The 24,197-nt window shown below is 37.1% G+C and overlaps 1 protein-coding gene across 2 annotated transcripts in view; it reads left to right on the plus strand.

Annotated features, from left to right (window-relative positions):
• Window positions 1-5,830: 5,830 nt before the first annotated feature.
• LOC122650553 overlaps window positions 5,831-24,197 on the plus strand; it is a 31,641-nt gene continuing 13,274 nt past the window's right edge. Inside the window, exons 1-6 of one of the 2 annotated variants that reach the window (XM_043843956.1) lie at window positions 5,831-6,368; window positions 9,499-9,585; window positions 10,060-10,163; window positions 10,655-10,705; window positions 18,865-19,036; window positions 19,154-19,474. In XM_043843956.1, the coding sequence (XP_043699891.1) occupies window positions 5,895-6,368; window positions 9,499-9,585; window positions 10,060-10,163; window positions 10,655-10,705; window positions 18,865-19,036; window positions 19,154-19,474 (1,209 nt within the window). In that variant the 5' untranslated portion in view covers window positions 5,831-5,894. The remainder of the gene's footprint in view (window positions 6,369-9,498; window positions 9,586-10,059; window positions 10,164-10,654; window positions 10,706-18,864; window positions 19,037-19,153; window positions 19,475-24,197) is intronic. The other variant, XM_043843957.1, reaches the window with a different exon arrangement.

The following is a 24,197-nucleotide window of genomic DNA, read 5'->3' on the forward strand; positions in this document are numbered from 1 at the left end:
TGCATGTCCGAACAGGAATGACACTGGAGGGTATAGTCTCAGAACTTTATGCAGACTATGCTTACATGTGGAGGTCAAGAACCTCTAATATATGATAGATATACTGCAGTGTAGGCAGACACACAGTTATATGAGTACATGTACAATATGCATTGTTACTAATTTCTAGTCAGCAGTACGTACGTATGCAAAACTAGTCGCTTTGTTTAGTTGATTGATTCTTTGATTGCTTTCCATCATAGGAGAGTTGTTACTCAAATGCAGAACTAGTAGCTATGTTTAGTTGATTGAAGCTTTTCACCGTAGGAAAGTTTTTATTGTGTATATTCATGACCTCTACTCTATCTGTGTCTTGCCAATTCTGATGCATTCCTATCAGAAACATCATTTTAGTCAACATGACCGAGGTGTTGTGGCCTGTTAAGTGAAAAGAGCTTGCAGTTATCTGTCACTTCCATTGTCAAGCCATTTCCGATTCTGGGATAGGTGTTAGTTAACACTAGATTCCAACAGTGACACTAGTTGGCTTCATCCCCAGATTCTCCCATCTTCGGTGGTAGCTTCTACTCTATCTTATTAGTTAAGAGAGTTTCTGTGTGCTCTTACTTTCTTTCCCTGGTAAAATATTCTTGTTCTTGGCAAATATATATTTTAAAAGAGTATGAAGAACATATATACAGGTAAAAATTCAGTCTTGAAGCATTCCAACTTGGAACTTGGTATTCAGTTGAGAGATCATAGTTGTACTTCTAATAGTCAAACCAAGCTAAATGGTACTGGCAAATCACCTGAACCTAGGGACGTAGTTGCTCTGAAAATTTTCCAAGTACAGATGATTTTTGTACAGATTGAATGCAAGCCAGTTGCATCTCCTAAATTAGAGTCGAATAAAAAATACGAGGATCAATAAATCACATTATCTGACTAAGACTGATCTAATTAGTGAACTAAATTCATTGAATTTGTGAACTTTATGCAGTCCTGGGTGGAAACAGCAAGGTTTTACCAGGTGGCTGGGTGGAAAAACCTGATATTACCCATAACAATGAACCACTAACCATGAGAGAACAAATTTAAAATAAAAAAAAAAAGTTGAAGGAAACTAACCAGTTAAAGGTCTTTACATTTCTGTGAGAAATTAGTGTTATAGCTATACATTTATCTATTTATAATCTGCTGTATTAGTTGGTAAGCATCATGCCTCCACCAAGGAACTTCACATTATAGCATCAATGGTCTGTTTGCTGAAGGATTAGATATAGGCTATAAAGCCCAAACTTTTTGGGCAGAAGGGGGGAAATTCATGCTTAATATAGAAACATGTTACAATCAAGACATTAGAGAATGGTTTTGCCCATTAATACGACCCAACTCACCCTCAACTAAATTCAGTTAAGCCTTATTCAAACTAAATGGTGTTTACTACACAGATTCTGGTTTGCCGTTCAACTATATGTGAAGCCATACTTGTTGTGAACCCTAATCCATGCACGTCGTTCTTCACCACATCTGCCAAATTTTTTTGGCCTCTGTCCCTTGCTACTTTTGCAATAATGATTTGGGCCTAAATTGTTTAAAGTCCAGGGAGTTAAGAAATGATCATTTCTTAAGTGATATGTTTGTTCTCTGTGGAACCCTAATACCTTTAGTTTGGAATATTTGTAAACCACAAATTGAAATATGATGATCCAATTATCTATGAGGACCCAACAAGATATTAACAACAGAAGGTTCAGAGATACGTAGCTGAACCTTAATTGGTAGTTGAGATGGTTTTGCTACCTTTATTTTTGAAGCCAGGAACCAACTCTTATCCCAACTCAAGTATATATGTCCCTGCCATCAAAGTGAAGTTGCATAATGGTTTGGAAAATTGCCACTAGTTCTCACAACTTTTCTTATGCTGATGTAGCAATTGGGTCACATCTGCCTAAGGGTGTTAAATGGTTCGGTTCGATACAAGACATGTTTTAAGTAAAATCGGAGCAGAACCGTTTAGTAAATGGTTTGAACAATTTTGGTTTTAAATGAGTTTAAACGGTTTTATTAGTTTTTTTTTTTTTAAAAAAAAATTATTCAAATGAATTCTTTTTCTTTTAATTTTTTTTTTACTGAAATAGATGTAAACTTAATATTAAATTGAATTGGTTATTGTTATATATTTTCTTTTAATAATCGTAAGGTTTTAATTATTTATATAACCGTTTAACTAAATGGTCTCAAATTTAAAACCAAAATCAAACTATTTATTAAATGGTTTTGGTGTAAATAGCATGGTTTGGTTTTGTTACGCTATTTCTGTTTTTGATTTTGGTAAACGATTTCGGTTTGGTTTTGACAACCTTAAGTCAGCCAATAACCTTGACCATTGTTGTTAGCATAATTATGCTTAGCCTTTCATGTGGATTTTTAATTCTGATTCTAATTATGATTTCTAGGTTCAAAATCAAAATCATGTTTAGAAGGACATAATTTAATTGAATATATAGACCCAAAATCCATAATTGAATTTGAGACCAATTTTAGGATTTTGAACATTTTCCTTAAGGTGGATTATATGGTTAAAGTCCAGCTCCAAGTCAATTTGTGTTTGGCATAGAGATGTGATAGATTGAAAACAAATTGAATGCCATCGCCAGATATTCCAGGACTGGATAAAGTATTCTTTAACGTATCCCTTAACAAATATGGATGCGAATTGAATTTGGACTATCCATTTAAATCCCTGATTTGTGTATCCTGGATGGATATGATTTGCTCTTAGTTCTTTTCCTCAATTTCTAAAACCTGTCAAAATTTTAAAGCATGGAATGCACAGGGGAATCCATAAAAGGGTTGTAAAAGTCCAATATTTCGGTCTTTTTTCAAGCAAGGAATCCATACTACTTCATAATGGAGTTGGTATACTTGGTACCTCTCTCTCTCTTTCTCTCTTTCTCTCTTTCTCTCTCATGCTCATGCTTATGCTCATGCGTATTGTGTTTGGTTTGGGTTGGGAGATTTGGATGCTTGTTCGGTAGAGGAAGAAGAAGAGATGAAATTGGGTTGGGAGACTTGGATGTTTGTTCGTAGAATTTTTATCCTCTCCTGTTACAATACGGTGCTGTAACGTATCATGCGGTAGCTGTAGAGGCCATGTGCACCATATGGGGGCCACTGTGCCACATGGCCTTTGCAGCGCCACATAATGCGTTACAGCACTGTGCTGTAACAGGAGAGGATAACGATTCTTGTTCGTAAGGGTATCAATCAGTTCGGTTGAAGATACAAAATTCAAAAACCAAAACAAAACCGAACCAACTTGGTTTGGTTTCAATTCCTTATTTAGTTTCTTATTTGGTTTGTGTCATATATTAAGTGTTTGGGTTAATTTTTTACATCTCCATCAACCAAAAAATAAATAAAAAATCCTAAAGGTCATAATCTACCAATTTTTTTTTACAACATTAAAAACGAAGAGAATCTATTACCCACATTGATGGAAATATAAAAAATGAATATAAAATTACCTGGTTCCTTATAGTGTTAAAAAATAACTAATTTGGTTTGGTTCAACGGTTTTAGTCATGGAACCGAACCACACTGAGAAGAGATTATAGCATTTGAAACCAAAACGAGCTTAATTGCTTCGATCTTAAACGGCCGGTTTCAATTTCAGTTCTAAATTGACACTCCTTACTTGTTTAGTAGAGGAAGAAGAATAGATGGAATCTATTTAAAAAATTAGAGTTACCAAATTAAATTCTTATTAATGTTTACAACCAGATAATCTCAATTTATTGTAAAAAAAATCCATTTGTTAATTTATTTAAAAAATTCAATGAAAATTTGAAATTGAAACCATACCAAAGAGAGCCTAAGCTGATAAAGTAAGAGTGCAAAAAAACCTAAGGGCAAATTGCATATCCAAAAAGAAAGTGTGGGCTATATCCATAACTCTGTAGTACCATTTCTCCAAAGTGTCCAAGACCATGCATGGTTTTAGTGCACAGTATCGGAATTGGTACCAATCAACTTGAAAATCGATACGATATCGGATTGGTCGTATCAGACAAATTTGCCCCTAATCCTCTTTTAAAAAATAGGTTTTTTGATCGATTTACCTCTTGTTCGTATTGTGTCAGGAATATAGTATCGACACAGTATTAGGATCAGCAAGGTGCAAAATCGGTACCAATCACCCGATATAGGTGAACTGATACCGATACTTAGAACCATGAGAACAAATGGAACATAACAAATATGCAAAATACCTTGTTCATAACCATGGAACAAAAACTCGATCAAAACCTATCGAAACCATCGAGTTAACTCGGTTTCCCAGGTTTTCGAGACGAGTTGAAGGGAGATTTTATAAAATCCCTGGATTCGACTGGGTTTCGATGGTTTCGACACATATGCCCATTGAAACTAGGGGAAACTTGGCTCGAAAATAGGACAGACAGGTATTTATGGCATAAACTGTTAGAAACCAGGCCAGACATCAGGACAGACACTTAGTTATGCCTAATATCATTAAAGTAAATGTTTTTGTATTTACTTAAGATATTAATCATGAATAAGTAAATACCTCCTATTTGAATCCAATAAAAATAGTTTAAAAGTCAAATTCCAAAAGGAAACAAAGTCAACCTCCAGCTCAAGAATAAAATTTGGATTTTCGATGGTAGGTGCAATTTTCAACTTTTTAATGCTGAGTTTTTTTTCTCAAATCTAAAAATTTCATAAATCTTAATATAGTAAAACATTGCTAAAAACTAAAAGTGCGGTAAAATATTCATTTGTTTTGATGTCCAAAAAAATATTTTCATTCAGAGCGATTTTGACAGTATTCGCGCATACCAAATTAAGTTTGACTGGTACATAACTCTTCAATATAAATCAGATTTAAGCAATTTTGGACTTATTAGAAAGCTATCAAAACTAAGCTTTTTAACAAATCCAAGATTACTTAAATCTCATTTATATTGAAGGAGTTATGTTCCGGTCAAACCTTATTTGATACCATGTCCAATAACAATATACAGTATCAAACTTGGATCAAAATCACAAGTAATATTTTTAGTGTTTTCTTTGTGAAACTAATGCATGAGTTGAGTTTAAAATGTAAAAAATAGGTAATACAACATGAATCAGAGCAAAAAAATAACTTATAGATCTCGAAACCAAGGTTCGAGTTAGCTTGAAGAAAATCCCATGTCTCGACCGAGATATGATCGAAATCGAAAAAAATTCGTTTTCTGACTGGTCGAAACTTAGTCGAATCCCGAGTTTTAAAACCTTGCTCATAACTAATATATGGCTGGCCCCAATCCAAATAAGAGATCTGTTGGGGTCGGTGGTGGGGTTTCGAGATCTTTCGGCTGTGTTGCTTGGTCCGCATCGGGATTATGGGCGTGACTCGTGACTCTGACTTTTTCACGTTATTAATGTCCAACGTTTTCTATCAACTTCATATGATATGGCTGTTTAGGTTGGGTTGCTGTCAGGTGGGGGTCATTGCACTTCACTGGATCTATTAAAAGTTGCTAGGAGATAATATTTCATAAGAAAATGACAATAATGCCCATTGTGATGGATGAAGTCTAATTCAATCTTTACGCCTAAATTGGTAAAATCAAAACTAATGGGGAGAAGAAAATGGCCGGCCGATTATCTTGAAATTATTCCTTCATGCTTATGAACTCAGTTCCGCTTCTGCTGAAACTTCGTCTCACACACACACACACACCGTTCGCGTTCGGTCTCGGCGCCCATGGCGCTTCTCTCTGATGTAGCTTTGTTCCGACACCATTTTTAATGCTTTACAGTGATTCTTCTGTTCTGGAGAGGGACTTTAAGGAAGAAATATATATAACACAACTCATAAAGAAAGAGGCGAAGAGCAGCGGAAGATGGGGAGGAACTCTAATACGGAGATTCTTGCTCCACCTGATGACAGTGGTGATATAGGGTTTCATTTGATTCGAGATAGGTTTCGTTTCAAACGAAATACTCATCCTGAGTACCATAGGAATCGTGGTGAAGAAGGGGGAGATCATCGGTCTGATCGCCAATGGCGAGGTCGATCTATTCCACATCGAGGTGTTCGGAGGGTTTTCTCATTCAGAGGAACCTATTTCTTCTACGGTGCTATTTTTTTCTCTGTCGTTTTGTTCATTGTGGCGTCGATAGTGTTGCAGACTTCGATTACGTCTATTTTGAGGCCAGGAAGGGAGTCTGGCAAGTCAGTTCGCGTAGGACTGAAGTTCGGTAGTTATCTGAAATTCATACCCCATAAGCTATTGCGGAGGTTTGCCAAGCGGGGTGGTCTTGATCGGTTGCGGAAGGAGGACAGAATTGCGATTCGCTTTCCCAGATTGGCAGTTGTGAGTGGTTCTTTCGGTCTATCCTTCTTTCTTCTATTTCATTGTTGGACAGTCTTTTTTACAACTGCTTGATTTACTAAAGACGATTCTGTTATTTTCTTTTATTCTAATTCGTTGATTTAGTTTTTTGTTATAATTAATGTACATATTTTTAGCATGAATTAGTGGATCATTGTAGCACGACTTCCTTATTTATTTTTCTGTAATTCTATGTGAACTTCAGAGCTACCCAGTCTTGCTAGCTGACAGAAATGAGAATTGGATCTTGCTGTTCATTATAATGGGCATGTGCCTGCTTGCTTTAGGTCTCCTTTCTGGATTATAGCACTGGACCTTCTCAATGAGATCATGCAGTTTAACTCAAATTGAATTTTCAGGACAACAGAGTGTTGGGAAATGTGATATAGATGGCATAGTTACCCTGCTGTATTTGTATACGAGGACCTGGATGATTTAATGTGTGCATGAAAGTGAATGTGTGACAAACTGTCTCTCAGCTGTATGTTTTCTCCATTGGGATGCCTAAATGTCTTGAATTTATCTTTTCCAATATTTTGTAATTCGTCACTATTTTAGAGTTGCATGTCACTAATTCACTGGCCTTTCACTTTTGTTCAACTTGGTATTTATATCTTCAGAAGATGAATAACTAATTTAAAGTTTATCTCCATTGCTGCCTCAGATTTGCCTCCCCCTTTCTTCCATTCTTACAACAAGATGTTAGTTGTATTCAGTCATAAAATTCCTAATCATTAAAATTTAATCGTCAACTTTTCCTCAGGTAAGACTGTTCGATTGATAGAATCTGGCACACTCATGACCTAACTAAAATCAAGCCAACTGAGTGTATCCCAACCATGCTTTTAGTTCTCAGTAATCGGATCGGGATCGGTCTCAGTTGATACCAATCCGGATCGCCCTGAATTGAGCTGGATTGGACGGAAATGCCCCTTTATGACCTTTTTACCACTTAGGTCGTACTAGTGGATCGATATCAGATCGATCAATCATAGTTGTTACGGCATCTAGGCGACACAAGGCCTTGGACGTAAGGCGACCAAAACGCCCGCCTAAGCGCCACTAGTTATCAAGGAACCTGGATGCCAAGGTGGTCACCTAGGCGACAACTTGACAAATATGCGTAATGTAGAAGGAGTTCAACTAAGAACCACTCTACAGTAGGATCGATAATAGTTGCAGCAGAACACCAAAATAGAAACTAAATCAGAATTAGTGACTTAGTGAATAAAGACCAAACCAGCAGCAGGAATGGTTCCAAAGTAGAGTGAAGACCTAGGCAAGGGTGGTTTGTGCTCCAAATATCAGCCGATTCTAATGGCTGGTTGTGAAGTTATTAAAGTCTGAAGTTTGCAGCAGATTCTGGGCAGGACTGAGATCGCAGGTGCAACAGTCCTTCACCTGATCGTGTAAACAGCAGCAGCAGTACTTGGTGATGATTGTGGATTGATTCAAGTCTTCAAAGAGATCTCCAGAAGCAGTTTATTGCAGTCACAAGATGGCCGCAACAGTAAGGGTCGATTGGAAGAACAAAAAAAGGAAAATAGAAGGATAGATAGAAAGGGGGATAGGGATAGGAGGGGGGTAGGCATCTCAGCCTTAGGTCTCTTACCCACAGCTATCTCAGCTGTTGAAAGGCAAATTCTTTCTAAGAATTGGAGGCAAGCGTTGCTTGTAAATTTCATTAATCAATTGGTGACTCTTCTTATTGGGTGCCAATTTTATAGCTTAGGCAAGCTTACAAAATAGAAAGTAAGAAAATAGAAACTACCAAGGCTTTATAGGATCCAGCCTTCTAAACAAACAAGGAAACAGATATAGAAACTAACTAAAATTAGAAGCTACCTAAATAAAATAAAATAAACTTTCTAAAACTGAAAATAGAAACTAAACTTTGGCAGCATTAGGATAGGATCTTTCTCCACTTGATGGGCCCACAAGATCTTCTAAAAAGCATCCCCACACAAGTCAAGTATGAGCTGTGATCACGTGGACAGTGTTTTGGTCTTTCATGTTTCGATCTACATCAATGTGGTCAATAATCGGGATCGGCCTTGGCTGATACCGATCCGATCTGGGTGAATCCACCGATCTGAGACCAATACTACGAATCATGATCCCAACTACTTCAGTTTGGCTGATTGAAGGCCTTTGCGTAGAGGCTTAAAAATTGGCACTTTAAATAATTTGTTTGTCATAGATATTTATTAAGATAACAACAACGCAGCCTTGTCCCAACCATAGATAGTTATTAAGAAATTAAGAGAAATCTAGATTCTATCCACAGATGATGGCGATCTTTCTCTATTCTGGCAGCATCTTTGGACAATAGAAAGTCTAAACTATATTCTTTCTCTAGTGAGATCACATCACAGACTTGAATCCACCAGCTAAGAAGCAATTGCCAGTTCCAATCTTTAGTCATCTAGCAACATATATTATATGGGCGCATCTTGTTGTAACCAAAGTGGTGAATTGAAAATTGTAATCTTCTTTTGATTGCCCCTTATCTTATTCCCAAAAGTTCTTTAAGTCGGGTAAAAAAAAGTTTTCAAGTAATTTGAAAGTGACTTACCGTTATGTTGACTTACCGTTATGTCATTCTAGAGAGTTTTCATGTTCTTGCATGCTTTTTAAGTCCACATTTGAAATGACAGGATTTTACTCTTGTTGAAGTATCGAGAATTGTTGTGAAGGGAATCTCGATTAGGGTATTCTCATATCCTAATAGAGAATACCCTAATCGAGATTCCCCTCACAACAATTCTCGATACTTCAACAACTCTCATTGAGAAAAGAAGTGTGTTATACTATAAGGGCAAAAAGTAAGGTTACAACTTCTCTTCCACCAACTTTGGTTAAAACAAGACTTTCTTAATATTATATTTTGTGTAGTGTTTACAGCAAGTAAATAATATTGAGGTCAGGATGGTGTAGACTAAGAATTAGTTCGTCAAATTCTGTGTAACATCAATCATTTTCATAAAATTGGAAGCACTCTGGACATTTAAGTGTGAATGATATTTTGCTCAAAATACCACATTTCCCCATTAATTTTTAAATATTGAACTAATTATGCCTTCTGATAGTGTCCTGTTTCATCGATTCTCAGATCTTGGGAAGTATGGAGAAGAATCCTTCTTCATTGATGCTTCTTTCAGTGATAAAGAATCTCCAACAGCTTGGGTACGTGCTTAAGGTGGGCTGCTCTGGCATCTCTGTTCCTAATGTAATACCTTGATCATGAGATGTAGTTTTTTTCTCATGTAGGCCCTTGGTTCTGAATTTTCTTATATAGATGATCAAAGTGGTGGGAATTAAATATTAATTTTCAACCATAAATATATGTTGTATATCAAAGTGATGGGGCATTAAATATTAATTTTCAACCATAATTATATGTTGTATATCAAAGTGATGGGTTAAATATTAATTTCCGACCATAATTATATGTTGGGCATTAAATATTAATTTCCAACCATAATTATTTGTTGTATTTTCATAAATATATGTAGTACAGTTAATGACTTACTATAAAGGAAGCTTTCTGTTGAAGTGTAGGTGCTTTTTACTCATACTGTAATTATTTTTCAGTTTATTTGTCAAAAAGCAAAAAAATTTCTTTCCTTAGTTCTTCCAATCTTAGTTGCTTCACCTTGGTTTTTTCCTGCAGATGTATGCAGTAGGTGATGGTCAAGCATATTCACTGTGGGAGCAGATAGGAGGTCGAATCACCATTTTGCATCCTGAGAGAACTGTTCACGTTGATTGGTCAATGTATGTCTGATAACTTGATAGTACCACATGCTTTCTAAAATGGCGTACCTAGTGCATGAGGCTTCCACCACTACGGGGTCTGGGGAGGGTCATAATGTACGCAAACTTACCACTGCTTTCGCAGAGATGCTATTTCCAGACTCTAACCCATGACCACTTAGTCACAATGGAGCAACCTTACTGGTGTACCAAGGCCCGCCCTCTAATAATACCACATCATTTCTATTTATTAAAAAAAAAGAGTACTAAATCCTTTTCCCCCATCTGTAGTATTTATGGGATAATTCTCTGCTTTGTTGAAATTTTTTGTTTTCAAGTAGATACAGATTTTTTGTCATCATGGATCTGTATTCATGCAGTTTACGATCTCATCATAGGCTGGGCACTATGCTTTATTTATGGGTTCAGATTCATTACTCTTTGGACACTGGTTATTTGTTTATTTTTTTAAGTTGGTTAAGTTAAAACATGGAATTATTTTGATACTACAGGTTTGAAGGTATAATTGTGGACTCCCTTGAGGCAAAAGAAGCCATTTCAAGGTACGGACTTAACTAATATCACTTATTTAGTTGAGATCTTCCTACAAATTGGGAAAATAATGAGAATTTTAAACTGCCACCAATTTATTATAGCCTTTGTACTTGTCTTTGCTTTGTCAATACGGGACTTGACAAAATAGCAGATGAAAAGTAAGAACATTGGTTCGTTAACATTCTCAGTGAGCTGAGCTGTGCAATTAGAAATGTGGCGAAAGCTAAGTAGAAACCAAACAAGAATCTATTAAGGAAGAAGAAGAGAGAAAGAGATTAGAAATGTGGCGAAAGCTAAGTAGAAACCAAACAAGAATCTATTAAGGAAGAAGAAGAGAGAAAGAAGAGAAAGAGAACAATGGGAAAGAGCTAATCTAAACACACGATGGATTTAGTGTGTGTTTCTACCGTGGTCTGCCTTCTATTTATATAAATCTGTCCAACAGTAATTGTATTACAACACCTAATTACAAACTAAAAAAGGAAAGTAAACTCAGACTCAACTTACTCCATGACAGGGACACCAAACACATCTTAACATTCCCCCTCAAGCTGGAGTATACATATATCAAAAGAAAGCTCCAGCTTGGACCAACAAGAATTGAAATTAAATGCAACAACTCTCTTGAATAGTAGTTATAGACACCAGCGAGCACAGGGAGAACTTCATTCAGGTAGTAGTATCAACTCAAACATCAATAACATCAGTAGATAATAACCTTCATGTTGAATACTCCAATTGGCAATGAGCAAAAATAAATGGTAGTGAATACCAACCGCAATCCAAAATATCATAGCAGCAACAACAATATCAAAGGTACTTCCCAAAGAAGGCCGGTAGTAATAATCTTCTCAAAGATAGATAAAAAATGTAGTATCCAACAGCTACATCGTAAGCCCTTCCCAATGAAGGCAAGTAGTAAGTAGTAATCTTCTCAAACAAAGACAAATAATAGTGCAACTCCAACAACTACATCATAACATAAGCCCTTCTCAAGGAAGTCACTTCAACAACCCCACACAGAGGTCTCAAAAAAAAAATTCCACTGATAAATAGGCATTATAGGTTACTGCGAACCAAGTGGCAACGTCGGGTTGCTGAGGACTAGACAACATTAGGTTGCTGTGAACCAGACAACAGAAGGTTGTTATAGACCAAATAACTCAGCATCAAGTTGCTAGGGACCAAACAAAATCAGGTTGCGGTAGATCGGATATATATGTTTTGTTGCTGAAAACCATCTGCACAGATAAAATTGTTGCGAGGACATGAACCAATAAATAATAATAATATTCTTCAACTGATGAGTAGATGACACAAACAGCTTGAGCAGATAAGAATAATAATCTTCAATCTCCACCTCACATGTAGCATTGCACGTGGACAAATAATGACCAATAATCAGCATCTCAAAGTGTGAGCATCACAAAATAAATCCAATAATCAAGAGTATTTGCAAATAATCTCCAATAAAATAATCTCAAGCACCCTCTCAAGGTAGCAAATAAAATCCCAATATTGATATCCAAACTCCCCCTCACTGTATCAAATAATCTCCATGCAATTACCAGTCTTCAAAGAAGTCCAAATCCCAAACAGATGTGATCTGACTCATCTGAGACCCACTAAAGCGTTATATGGCACTATAGAAGCCTAATGGCACATTTGTAAATAATTCTGGCGACAATAATGGTGCCACCCAAGCAATAAAAACCAAATTATGTAATCCGGGGTTCCAAAAAAATCTGTTTGGGCTGAACATGGGTGCACCCAAGGGCCTGAGTAGGTCAATATATAATGACAGTGGCAGTTTTTAAATATCCTGATATTTGAAGGGCCTACTTGTTAGGATAAAAGGGCAAAGGATACAAGTAGGATTTGCAAATGTTTAATAAGGGAAAACTTGGAAGGAACAATAACTAGAAGGATATTTTGGAAGTAAGGGTAAAAAGAAGGGTATTTATGGGAAAGTCAAGAAAAAGAAAGGGTTAAACACGATTGAAGATTCATCTTCAACCTTCGAACTCATCCAGAACCAGCGGAGAACTATAAACTTGCAACTGAGATTTCTCATTCAATAGAGATCTAATCAAAGGTTATTAAACAAAGTCTAAAATTGGAAAACTCAAAAAAATATTAGTTGAACTTGTTCAAGCTTTTGGTAATGTGATTAGGTTGTACTGGTAATTCAACATAGCAATCACTTATCTGCGGATTGTGAAACTAGTGCTATGCTTTTGATGTGTATTTACAACTTTCTTTGTCACTAGGGACTTGAAAAAAGTAGCAGACAGATGAAAATGAAGAACTTTGGGTTGTTAACATTCTCAGTGAGCTGAGCTGTGCATTTAGAAACATTATAACAAAGTCTAAAATTGGAAAACTCAAAAAAATAAAAATAAAATTAGTTGAACTTGTTCAAGCTTTTGGTAATGTGATTAGGATGTACTGGTAATTCAACATGGCAATCACTTATCTGCGGATTGTGAAACTAGTGCTATGCTTTTGATGTGCTTTTACAACTTTCTTTTTAATTTTTCTAAGCATGAGTTTGAAAGTTCGAAAAAGGATTTTATATTATGTGGAAGTTAAGGAAAGAAATGATCACCTGTGCTAAAAGTAATGATGGGCAGAGCAGAGGCCATTGGTGGCAATCTAATCTGATTTCATAGGCTCATTCTTTGGCAGTTCGGCGTCTTCATTGAAAATGTTCTCTTTGATGGAAAGTGGCATGCCGAGACTGATGTTTAGCTATGTAGTGGTTGCTTAAATTTTACATATTCTGGGGAGGGCTTACATCCTGATGTATAGATCTTGATATTGGCAATATGGAATAAGCTCTCCTATTTGTACTTGTATTGTTCCTAAAAGAAGAGCAGCAATGGAGGTTCTTGGAAAATCTTGGGGGAAAGAATAATGATATAGAGACTTGGTTATGGAGTGCCAAAACTCAAAGGTTGATTAGCAAATAGGAGATTTAATTACAAGGCTTGGCAGGAGGTAGAAACAAGCAGAATTTAGAAAAGACACAGAAATGCTAGTATGAATAAGGAAAAAAATCTGTAGAAGTGCTATCACCAAAGCTGACAAAGTAGTAAGTGAGTTAAGTGTAAGACATATGATAACTTAAATGAATGTTACATGACTGAGCAATTGAGCAGGTTACAAAGAAAAACAGAAACTTTACACATGAGGGAGACGATTGCTGAGATTTAGATCATACTAATGCAATTGCTTCATCTAGCATACCATTCAGATGGTCACTGACCATGATAGAATACTGTGTCCAGGATGGGAGAAACATGGTGTAGGATACATTTTGATATTATTCAAGGTAGTGGTAAAAAATGTTGAAAAATTCGGCATACCATAGAGTACTTGTATAAATTTAAAAAAAAAAAGAAAGTGTACCTATAGAAACTAAAAAATTGAAAATTTTGGCAAAAAGTGGAACCATGCAATAAGAGGTGGTCAGAGTTCGCGAATAATAAATTTTTTTTTTTCGGGGTAAAAGTTTGCGAATAATATGGTGAGGCAGTAAAGTACACAAATTCCAATTCTTTGGCAAAAAGATTTAACATAAAGCATTTGATACATTTTTTCAACAGAAATGTGGTATCTACATGAATTATATGCGAATTTACTGCCTTCCAGTGGCCAAGTAGTCATGGGTTCGAGTCTGAAAACAACCTCTCTGCGAAAGCAGGGTAAGGCTGTGTACATTTTTACCCTCCCCAGACCCCGCAATGGTGGGAGCCTTGTGCACTGGGTATGCCTTTTTTTACTGCCTTCCAGTCTAGATGATCAGACTGCTCAGGCCATTAGAGCTAGATGGGTAGACCATGTGTCTGTTATTTATACATCACTTCTGAGTTCTGACAATGTTTACAAATTTCTCCAGAAATATGTGTGGCTTTAACCTCTTATCTTTGCATACAAGCACCCTAAACACCACAGCACAAGGCTTTTTGTTAAAGTGTTAAGAGTTACAGCATATTTATTGAACTTCTAAAACCTACCTCAGTAGAGTATCAGAACACCAAACCTCCAGCAATTCAGTCCTTCGTCTGGTCTGATTTAAAAAATTGACATACACATCATGAGTGATGACTAATGTTTATGAGATTGGACTGGATGTTGGACAGGACCGTTCATGCTTTTGCCTTTGGTGCTCTAAGGATCTGGCAGTTCAGTCCACTGGTCCAATGGCTTTAAAACAAACATATTTGTTCCTTACACATATTATTGATGCTTTTATGATGCATTATTGCCTGGTGGTGAAGATGTCAGCATGTTTCGTGCAAGGTCTGGTGTTTCAGTCCCAGCCTGTGTTTTTCCCACCCTAGCTTTTCGAAGGAAAACATCAAATATATTGAATATTATGGTCTGGTGTCTTACAGAGTTACAACTTGGTTCAAATGGTGTGAATGATCTGACTGCTAGGCCAGATGATCTATTCAATTATTGTTAATGGAAATCCGCTCCTTAGGGTTGGTAGTTGGGGCCTAGCAGTCGAGGTCTGAGCGGTCTGACCTCTTGGTCCTACCATCTGTTAAAATATTGGTGAAGACTGAAGACATTAGACTTGGTGAAGGACAAAGGAATAAAGGGTAGTGGAAGATATTTCAAGGAGTTATCATAGGTAGGCTGCAGAGGGAACTTATGGTCAGGAGCAAACAGACATCTTCTTTATGGCCTATGCTTGGTAACCTTCAGCAAGCAAATCCTGTGGTGCATATTGTTTGCTAATGACATTGTTTCCATGGACAAGAGTAGAGCGTTGGAAGATTCAAAACAGGAAATATGGATGGATTTATTAAAATCAGGTTTCTGCCTTTTAGATAAGCCATATTGGGATCTATCATACGAAGAGAGGTTTTAATTAAGACTGGAATCACAAGAGTGGCAACAAAAGAAATTTAAGATCAATGGTACACTAAGGTAACTGCTTTAATTAATTTGGTTCAATAATATATTTGGAGGGTGAGTTTAAAGACATTAAAAAATAGGAAGGTTGGGTGGATGAATTTGAGATGTGACCGTCCAACATCGAGTGATAGGAGGATAAAGTAATTGAAAATTTTCTCTGATGACTGCTGTTAAACCGTGGGTGTAATTATACTCCCTCTATCGTTGACTATGCTTTTTTCTTTTAGTTTTGTTTTCCTAGTTGTTCCAGGAGTTTGTTAGTTTAGTTTTCTTTCTTTTGTTCTTTCCTAGTCTGAATAGAATAAGATTGGAAAGAGGGAGGCTGCTATCGGTTGTTCAACACTCTACAGCCTCCTTTCTCTTCTTCCTCAACCTCTCTTCTCTTGTTTACTGGTTCTCTTATTCTGATATTGTCACAACTACTCATGCCACCTCATTAGCAACCTATTTCTTCTTTAGCTACATACCAACTGTTTGGGGTGAGTTATAGAAAGAATCATCCTCTTGACTTCTAAAATGAAAAGGTATTTCAGGGCATAAATAGAAGAGCAACTTTAGCCGATCAATTATACTCAACCTCAACTGAACAAAGTCTTATCCAAGGATTGAGGTTTCGGTTTCGAGGCTGGTTTTGACCCTGGCTGAAACCGAAAGATTCCAAATTTCGATCAAAACCTGGGATCTTTTGGGGCTAAATTCGAAAGCTAGGTTTTGAGGCGGCTTAGAAAATGGTTTTTTGACCCTTTTTTGTGGTGCTGCCTATTTTTACCATTTTACACTTCTGCCATGAATTAGTTTCACAAAAAAAAAACCACCCAAATTGGTACTTGTGGTTTGGATCCAAGTTTGCTAGTGTATGCTGAATGCAGTACACTAGCCCTATTATAAACACTAACTACATATAATTTAGCTTCTGAAAATGTAAATATACAATTAAAACAATCAAAACTTACATTAGGTTAGGAAAATACAAGTATACAACACTCACCACTCAAACATGGAGTTTTTTGGCGGGTCTAATCCATGAGCTGCGTACCACTGAAGATGATGGTGACACTCTTCTGAATGCTACACATATGTATCCCATGACAAATTTTGTGCCCAGCCGTATGTTTATGTACTAATTCTTCCAAAAATTAGATTTGGGGAAATAAATCATTACCTTCAAGCTCCAATCATGCAAATCCAAGATGTAGAAGGGTTAAATGAGTAGAAGAATGCCAAAAAGTAGTAAGAAATCAAGTGATTTGGCAGTGTTGAAACTTGCGAAACTCTCAGCCTCTCGGTCGAAACCAAATGTCGAAACAGGGTCAAAACCTGGTACAAACCAGTTTTGACCCTTGGTTTTGTGTCGGACAAGGTCAAAACCGAGATTTTGAACCTTGGCCTTATCCCAACTACTTGGTATCAGCTATCTCAATCAATGGCTAGCATGATACTTTTATCTAGTCATAAATGCCAAGTGTGACGTTGAAACAAGGTACATTGGATTCATTTTCGAGAAATCCAATTGCACACATGGTTGCAGGAAATCAAAATGGTTTGAAGAGGTGGAAATGTCCCAAGTGTAGTGGATCAACAGATATGGGTTGCCTATGCATTTTAATGAACTGTGAAGAGGTGTTTGTTGCAATTGACTGAAGCTTTTGGTGACACAAACTGATAATTGGAAACCCAGATGCATGTTACTGAATCAAGCTCTGGTACTCATCAGATGCTGATTTCTTGAGTTCTTCTTCTCCTTTAGCTGGAACTGCTAGAGGAGAGAATTTTTATCACGTGAGGATTTTATTTCCAAGAGCATATTGGAGTAACCTAATCTCTCAGAGGAAGTCCAGGAGGGAGGGGAAAAAAGGGTTATGGTAGCATTGCCATGCAAGAGGAAGGTAGAAGTACATGTTCCACTGTGGTGAATCTTCTAGTATCCCATTAATTAGGTTTAAGTAATGCCACGTCTTTGAAGTGGGAAAGTTTAAGAGCTCTCTCAGAATAATTCCACAATTATCAATGTGTTAATTATTAAATGTTTTTGCCATTGAATTCTCTTGTATTATGTTCTCACCATCCGATTTATTGATGATTAAGAATTTCAGTCTTGGTTGTCTTGATTGACACTATTTTATGCAGAACTTCTATCACGATCTTTTACTGAAATTAATTCAATGATTAATTATTGACGTAAATTGACAACCTAAACATGTGGGGACACTAAATAAGTGGAAGAGTGGACAGACACTATTAAAACCAAGAGAACACCATAGGTCTGCCTGCAGCCCTCAATTGATCAGATGCACATGCATCTGCTTCCTGCTGGATTATGTGGTTGAAATTTCATCTATAGGAAGGTTGAAGAGCTTCTATTTGCATCTGAAATTTGTTCCCAGTAGATTGCTCCCAGATGATTTTGGATTGGGAGGTGGGAGGGGGGAGGGGGGGGGGGCGAAGAAGCATGTGTTACAATGGTCAAAAGTTGGACCTGAAACTTGGTGGGGTATATCACCCTTGGAATGTGTGATTGGTTTAAACTCAAGTTTGGAAAATCTAGGGAAGATTTCCGTTGTCAGCTTCTGTACTTTCAGGTTGCGAATTGAATTTAAAAGCATTGTGGGGTCCACTACTGGTGTCAGATTGCAGTTTGTTGTTAGGGTTTCAATCTGTCTTTATTATTTGTTGTTTGAAGAATACCATTCATGTTTTTATTAGACATTATTTTATTTTATTTTGCTATCAAATAAACTTTTGTAAGAGAAAAAATTGAAGAAGATTCGTCTACAGACGGTCCATATGGTGAGGACTTTGACCTTTCTCTTTGTTTGATATTCCTAATTTCCTTGCTTAAAATCTTTCTCCCTTGTTCCAACTTCCTACTACCATTCAGGTCAATTTCTGGATTTGTTTTGCTTCAACTGGTTTATACTAAAAGAGCCAATACAAGTCCTAGGCAGTGTCTACAATAATTTTTGGGTTTTGTTTTATTGTTTTGCCTTTTCTTCCCTTTCCAACCTCATAGATCATTACGATAGTTGGCACATTGAGGGACTTTTGTTTGAAAATAGTTTCAATACATTGTGTGAATAACTGCGTAGTCAATGCAGTTGTGTTCTTTGCTTGGGGATCTCCTTTTGATGCTTAGTGGCATGGCTATTCTCCTGCTCTCTTTTTCGCAAGATATTTAGTGTGGACTATTTCTTATGGTAAAATTTTATACTATGATTAGTGAATTTTATATGGTATGCAGCCTAATGCAGGAGCCATTTTGTTCTGTACCGCTGATATGGATAATTCATGAGGACACTCTTGCAAAGCGTCTTCCAGTGTATGAGGAGATGGGATGGAAACATGTTATTGCTGAGTGGAGAACTGCTTTTAGGAGGGCTGATGTCGTTGTATTTTCAGATTTTTCCCTGCCGGTAGACCATCATCTAGTCCAAATCTGCTTTGATTTTGTAGACGTTTTCCCTGTAGTGTCAATTCCTTTGTTAAAGGTTCCAATACTATTGTAATTATTTTGTTGCTTCATTTGGCAGGTTTTATACAGTATGCTTGATACTGGAAATTTCTTTGTGATTCCTGGATCCCCAGTGGATGTTTGGGATGCAGAAAGCTATACAAAGTCCCACTCCAAACTTCAATTAAAGAAGGTGAACGAATTCCATAAAGATGACCTGGTGGTTCTAATTTTGGGGAGCTCTTTTTTATACAATAAGCTATATTGGGATTATGCTGTGGCGATGCATGCGATTGGGCCCCTGCTGATTAATTTTACGAGGAGATTAGTGGGTAGTGGATCGGTCAAATTTGTGTTCTTATGTGGAAATTCCACCAGTGGATATAATGATGCTTTACAGGTGCTTGACTGCTTATCAGACTATAATCACTGCATTTTATCCCGTCTCTATATTGTCAATTTTTTTTTATCCTTGTAATTTGTAAATGGCTCTGCTTAAAGACTAAAACGTTCACAAAATAACATTTTTTTTACAAAATAGGTGAATATATATGCATTAGTTTTGTGATCTATCAAAGCATTCATTGGAATCATTTTCTTAAACTGTCTCCATCAAATTTTGAATTGAGTTGGATAACAATTGAAAAGAACAATGAAGAATGTTCTTTTCAATATGTAATGCTTGGTTGACATGTACATAGAGTGCTTGAATACTTCTGAATTGAAATTCATCAATTCTCCATAACAAACTCTGACATGAAAGATTAGTTAATGATTTGATTGGTGGTGAAAGTTGTTGGATCTAAATGGTCCTAATTATATGATGAGTTTTGGATATGAAAATCATTGGGTGATGTGTGTTTGGGTGTACTAACATGTGCATTAATGTGCTAAGAGTTTGATGTTTTCCAAGCATTTGAGGTGAAATCATTGAAGACAAAGATGACATATTGATTGAAGACAAGGACTGATTTCCGTGAGCTGAAGCTGGTCATTTGTGGTGTTGAAAGATTCAAGAGCTGAAAGCAACATCAAGATGGAGAATCTTTCAATACAATTTGTTAGGATTAACCTCAAATGTCTGGAAAAAGTCTATGACAGAGTCCCTAGATGTTCTGTAACAACTCAAAATCCAACTGTTCGGGTTTTGGGGCGTTACACTAGAGACTTAATCCGGCATGTTCTCGTGAAGAGAGGGGTGTCAAGTATATATATTGATGTAATTAAAGATATGTATGAGGGCGTGGTGACTATGTGAGATATGTGGGAGGCCAGGGCAAGGAATTCCCAATTATGGTTGGGTTACACCAGGGATCGGGTCTAAGCCTTTATTTGTTTGCGCGTATTATGGATGAATTAGCTAAGAGCATTCAAGACGAGGTCCCGTGGTGTATGCTCTTCACTGATGATATCGTTTTGGTAGACGAGACTAAAGCAAGGATCAATGCTAAGTTAGAGATGTGGAGATCAACACTGGAGACAAGAGGCTTTAAGATTAGAGATTAAAGACGGAGTATATGATGTGTAACTTTAGTCACTCTATGATGTATAATGATATGGTGGAAATTGAGAAGAGATAGATGCCGCAAAGTGACTATTTTAGATATCTGGGGTCAACCATAAATAAAGAAGGCGACATAGATGATGATGATTTACAGGGAATTAAAGTGGGATAGATGAAGTGAAGAGGTGCGACCGGAGTACTGTGTGACTGAAATATTCTTTTAAAGTTTAAAGGAAAGTTCTAGAGGAATGTTGTCCAACCAGCTATGATGTATGGGCGGAATGTTAGGCAGTTAAGAAGTGTCATTTAGAGAAGCTATGTGTTAAAAATTATTTATCCACCCATGTCCCCCTTTGGATAGTCCGCCGTGTTAGAGCTCCTGTTTGATATACATATTGTTTCCTCCCTTTCCTACAAGGTCGGCCTTTTAGAGGAAGCGGTTCCAACACTATGTGTAGCAGAGATGAGGATGTTAAGATGGATGTGTGGAAAGACTATGAAGGATAAAGTAAGGAATAATCATATTAGAGCTGATTTGGGAGTTGCCCCGATCAATGACAAGCTGTGAGAATGTCATTTGAGGTGTTATGGTCATGTTCAATGGAGGCCTGAGGATGTTCCAGTACAGAGGAGTGATCTGATTCTGATTGAAGGAGCTAAAAGAGCTAGGAGCAGGCTGAAAATGACCATAGGAGAGGTTGTGAGGAATGACATGCGTAGTCTAGGTCTTGTACCAGGTATGACCTCCGATAGAGCCTTTTAGAGGGCAAAGATCCATGTTGCCGACCCAATATAGCTGAGATTTCCTTGACTTCCTGGGCTGGGCCTATTTCCTCTTACTTTCATTTCTTTTTTCGCACTTCTCATCTCTTGTGTCTTCATGTCTTCTTTTCTCTTACTTTGATGTGCAAGGATCCATGTAGCCGACCCATTTAGATGGGATAAGGCTTAGTTGTTGTTGTTGTAAGCTTAAATGATTTATCTTTGTAATCCTAATGTACATGATCCACAAGATATGAAAAACCCATAGTAAATGACATTAAAAGGACCTAAAAGGATAAACCCAAGAAACTAGGTGGTTTTGACTTAGAAATATGTCTAAGTTACTGATCACGGTCTTCCGTGAGAAGTGACGAACGACCGTGCCTAAATGAGAAAATGAAGAAAACTCTAATTCATCTCCGACGGACAACCGTGCTTAAAAAGGAAGATGGTCTTCCGTGACTAGCTTTCGTCTGAACCCGAGAGTAATAGTCTTGAGTCCTTGCAACCACAGTCTTCTGTCATAACCATGCGGTCTTCTGTGCAATAGAATTTAATGATATGTGGTTAAGCTTTGACTGAGTTTTGACTTGTTATTAATGAACCATTTGGACTCTAACCACTTGTGGGAGATTCCTAAACATCTTCTTTGATGTTGAGGAGTTCCAACAATTAGTTTTTCTTGGTAAATTCATGTTGAATATTGGAAATCAAAATGATTTAATACTTCCAACAAAATTGGAATAGAAGTGGATCCCCAATAACTAGTTTTCCTTGGAAATACAAGGATGATTTAAAACTATTTGATGAAAAACTTAGCTTGACTCTAACAGCTAGTTTGTTGACTCCAACGGCTAGTTTGTTGCCTATAAAAAGGCTGAGTCATTTGATGTCAAGATAAAATCAACACAACAACATCAAAAGCAACTGTGTACAAGCTTAAATAGATTCTTCATCTTGAGAAGCTGTGTGTTTGAGCTATATTGACAACATCATCTAGAAAGGGCTGTGAACAAGAACTGCATCGAATTCTGCATCTCAAGAAGAGCATCTTGTGCTGATCAACAGAGCTATAATGTGTGTACAATTTAAGGCTTGAAAAGAAGAAGCTGTGTTGCTGTAAAGTGTGCTTGTGTAGCTCATCTTGTACCTTGTGTACTTGAGAAAGGAAATCCTTGACCTGTGTGGTTTGGGTGGAAATCCTTGGCCTATGCGGCATGGGTAAGGAAATCGCATGTGTGGCTCGGCTTCTCATTCTGAGGGACTGTGATTGAGTGTAGAAGGGTTTGATTCCTGCCAGAAAAGGATTCAAAGTGGAGTAAATCCTTGGTCTGTGATCAAGGTAGTGGATGTAGGATCATTTGGGTCTGAACCACTCTAAAATTGGTTGTGTGCATTCTTGTCTTACTCTCAATATCTCCCTCAATCTCTTCCTTGCGCACACTTTATCGTGAGCACTTGTCAATATTTTTCATGGCACTTAATATGCTTGTTATTTATATGTTTTCTCTTATCTACCATTGTGTGATGATTGGAATGTTTTTGGGTGCTTGTTATATTTTGTTTAAAATAGTCACAACACAATTCCCCCCCCCCTCTTGGGTTGCATTCGATCGTACAAAAATCATGCAATGCATTTACCCGAAAAGATCTGTCTCTAAACAATTTCTTTTTGTAATTTGTAGATCTGATTCATCAGATCAGGTGCCCAGGCTAATTCATGCCTCATACTTTTTATTTCTTCATATCCATGGACTAAACCTTTCTTTTGATCTTAGTTGTCAAGGTGTCGCCTAGGCATCCCTTGTTGGACGCTTTCTTGGGTCACCTAGGTGTCCAGGCCCCCCCTCCAACGCCTTGGATCGTCTAGTTGCCTTGACAACTATGCTTTGGATGATAATTTTTTTTAAGAAAGTCATCACCCAGATATTCATTTTCCAGCACAAATCTATTTCTTCTTCCATAGGTAGGATCTCAATGTATGAGTGGTAAATACATGATATCTTGTTTTGTTGTTTCAATATTGATGACACTGTAAACATTTCCTTTGTTTGGATAAGTCAGAAGGAATTTATGAGAAGGATGCAAATTACCCAGCCAAAAAGATAAAACAGGCCTATACTGTACTAATATGGCTAAATGTCTGCCGCATTGGGGTTGCTGAGAAATTTCAAGATTTAAAAGTGATGCAGTGATGCTTGTGTGGGCCGGCTCGAGCCTGATTGGAAGCTCAGACCGAGAACCAGGTCCAACTTCGTTTATGGTTCAATAGGATATCAGAAGTTCGTTTATTTATTTAGAATTATATTGTAATCTTTTATATTGGGGAACTTTAGCTATGTAGGTGATAGTTTCCCTATTTCAGTTTTGTAGTTTATTGTAGTTTCTTAAGTAAGATTAGTTTCTACTTTTATGTTGGAGTCTTTATTATTCATATAGATTTAATTGACAATTAAGGTTGAATAAGAATGAACAGTTGAGTTTTGCTTGAATGTGCTTGTGTGGCTTGGCAGCAGGTGGCTGTGAGTTCTCCTCTCTCTTTCCCTGATTCGGTTCTTCTTCTCCCCTCTCCCTTATTCTGATTTCTTCTATCTTCTTCTCCTGCACCTCCTTCCTAATTCTCTTCCCCTTTCCTTTACCATAATCTGTTCATATTTTCTGCTACTGTTTTCCTTTCTTCTCTGCTGCTAGCGGTACTGTGTATGAGAAAACAATCGTCAGAGCTCCATAGCCCCTTCATGATTCATACTGATCTTTTGGGGATCACTTCCATACCCTAAAGCAACTCTACCCCTTGATTATCTTCCCATAAGGTACCCTCTGTTGTGAGTTGCAAACCAGCAACTACAGCTGGTTG

Source organism: Telopea speciosissima, chromosome 2, assembly GCF_018873765.1.
Source record: "Telopea speciosissima isolate NSW1024214 ecotype Mountain lineage chromosome 2, Tspe_v1, whole genome shotgun sequence".
Classification (NCBI taxonomy): Eukaryota; Viridiplantae; Streptophyta; class Magnoliopsida; order Proteales; family Proteaceae; genus Telopea; species Telopea speciosissima.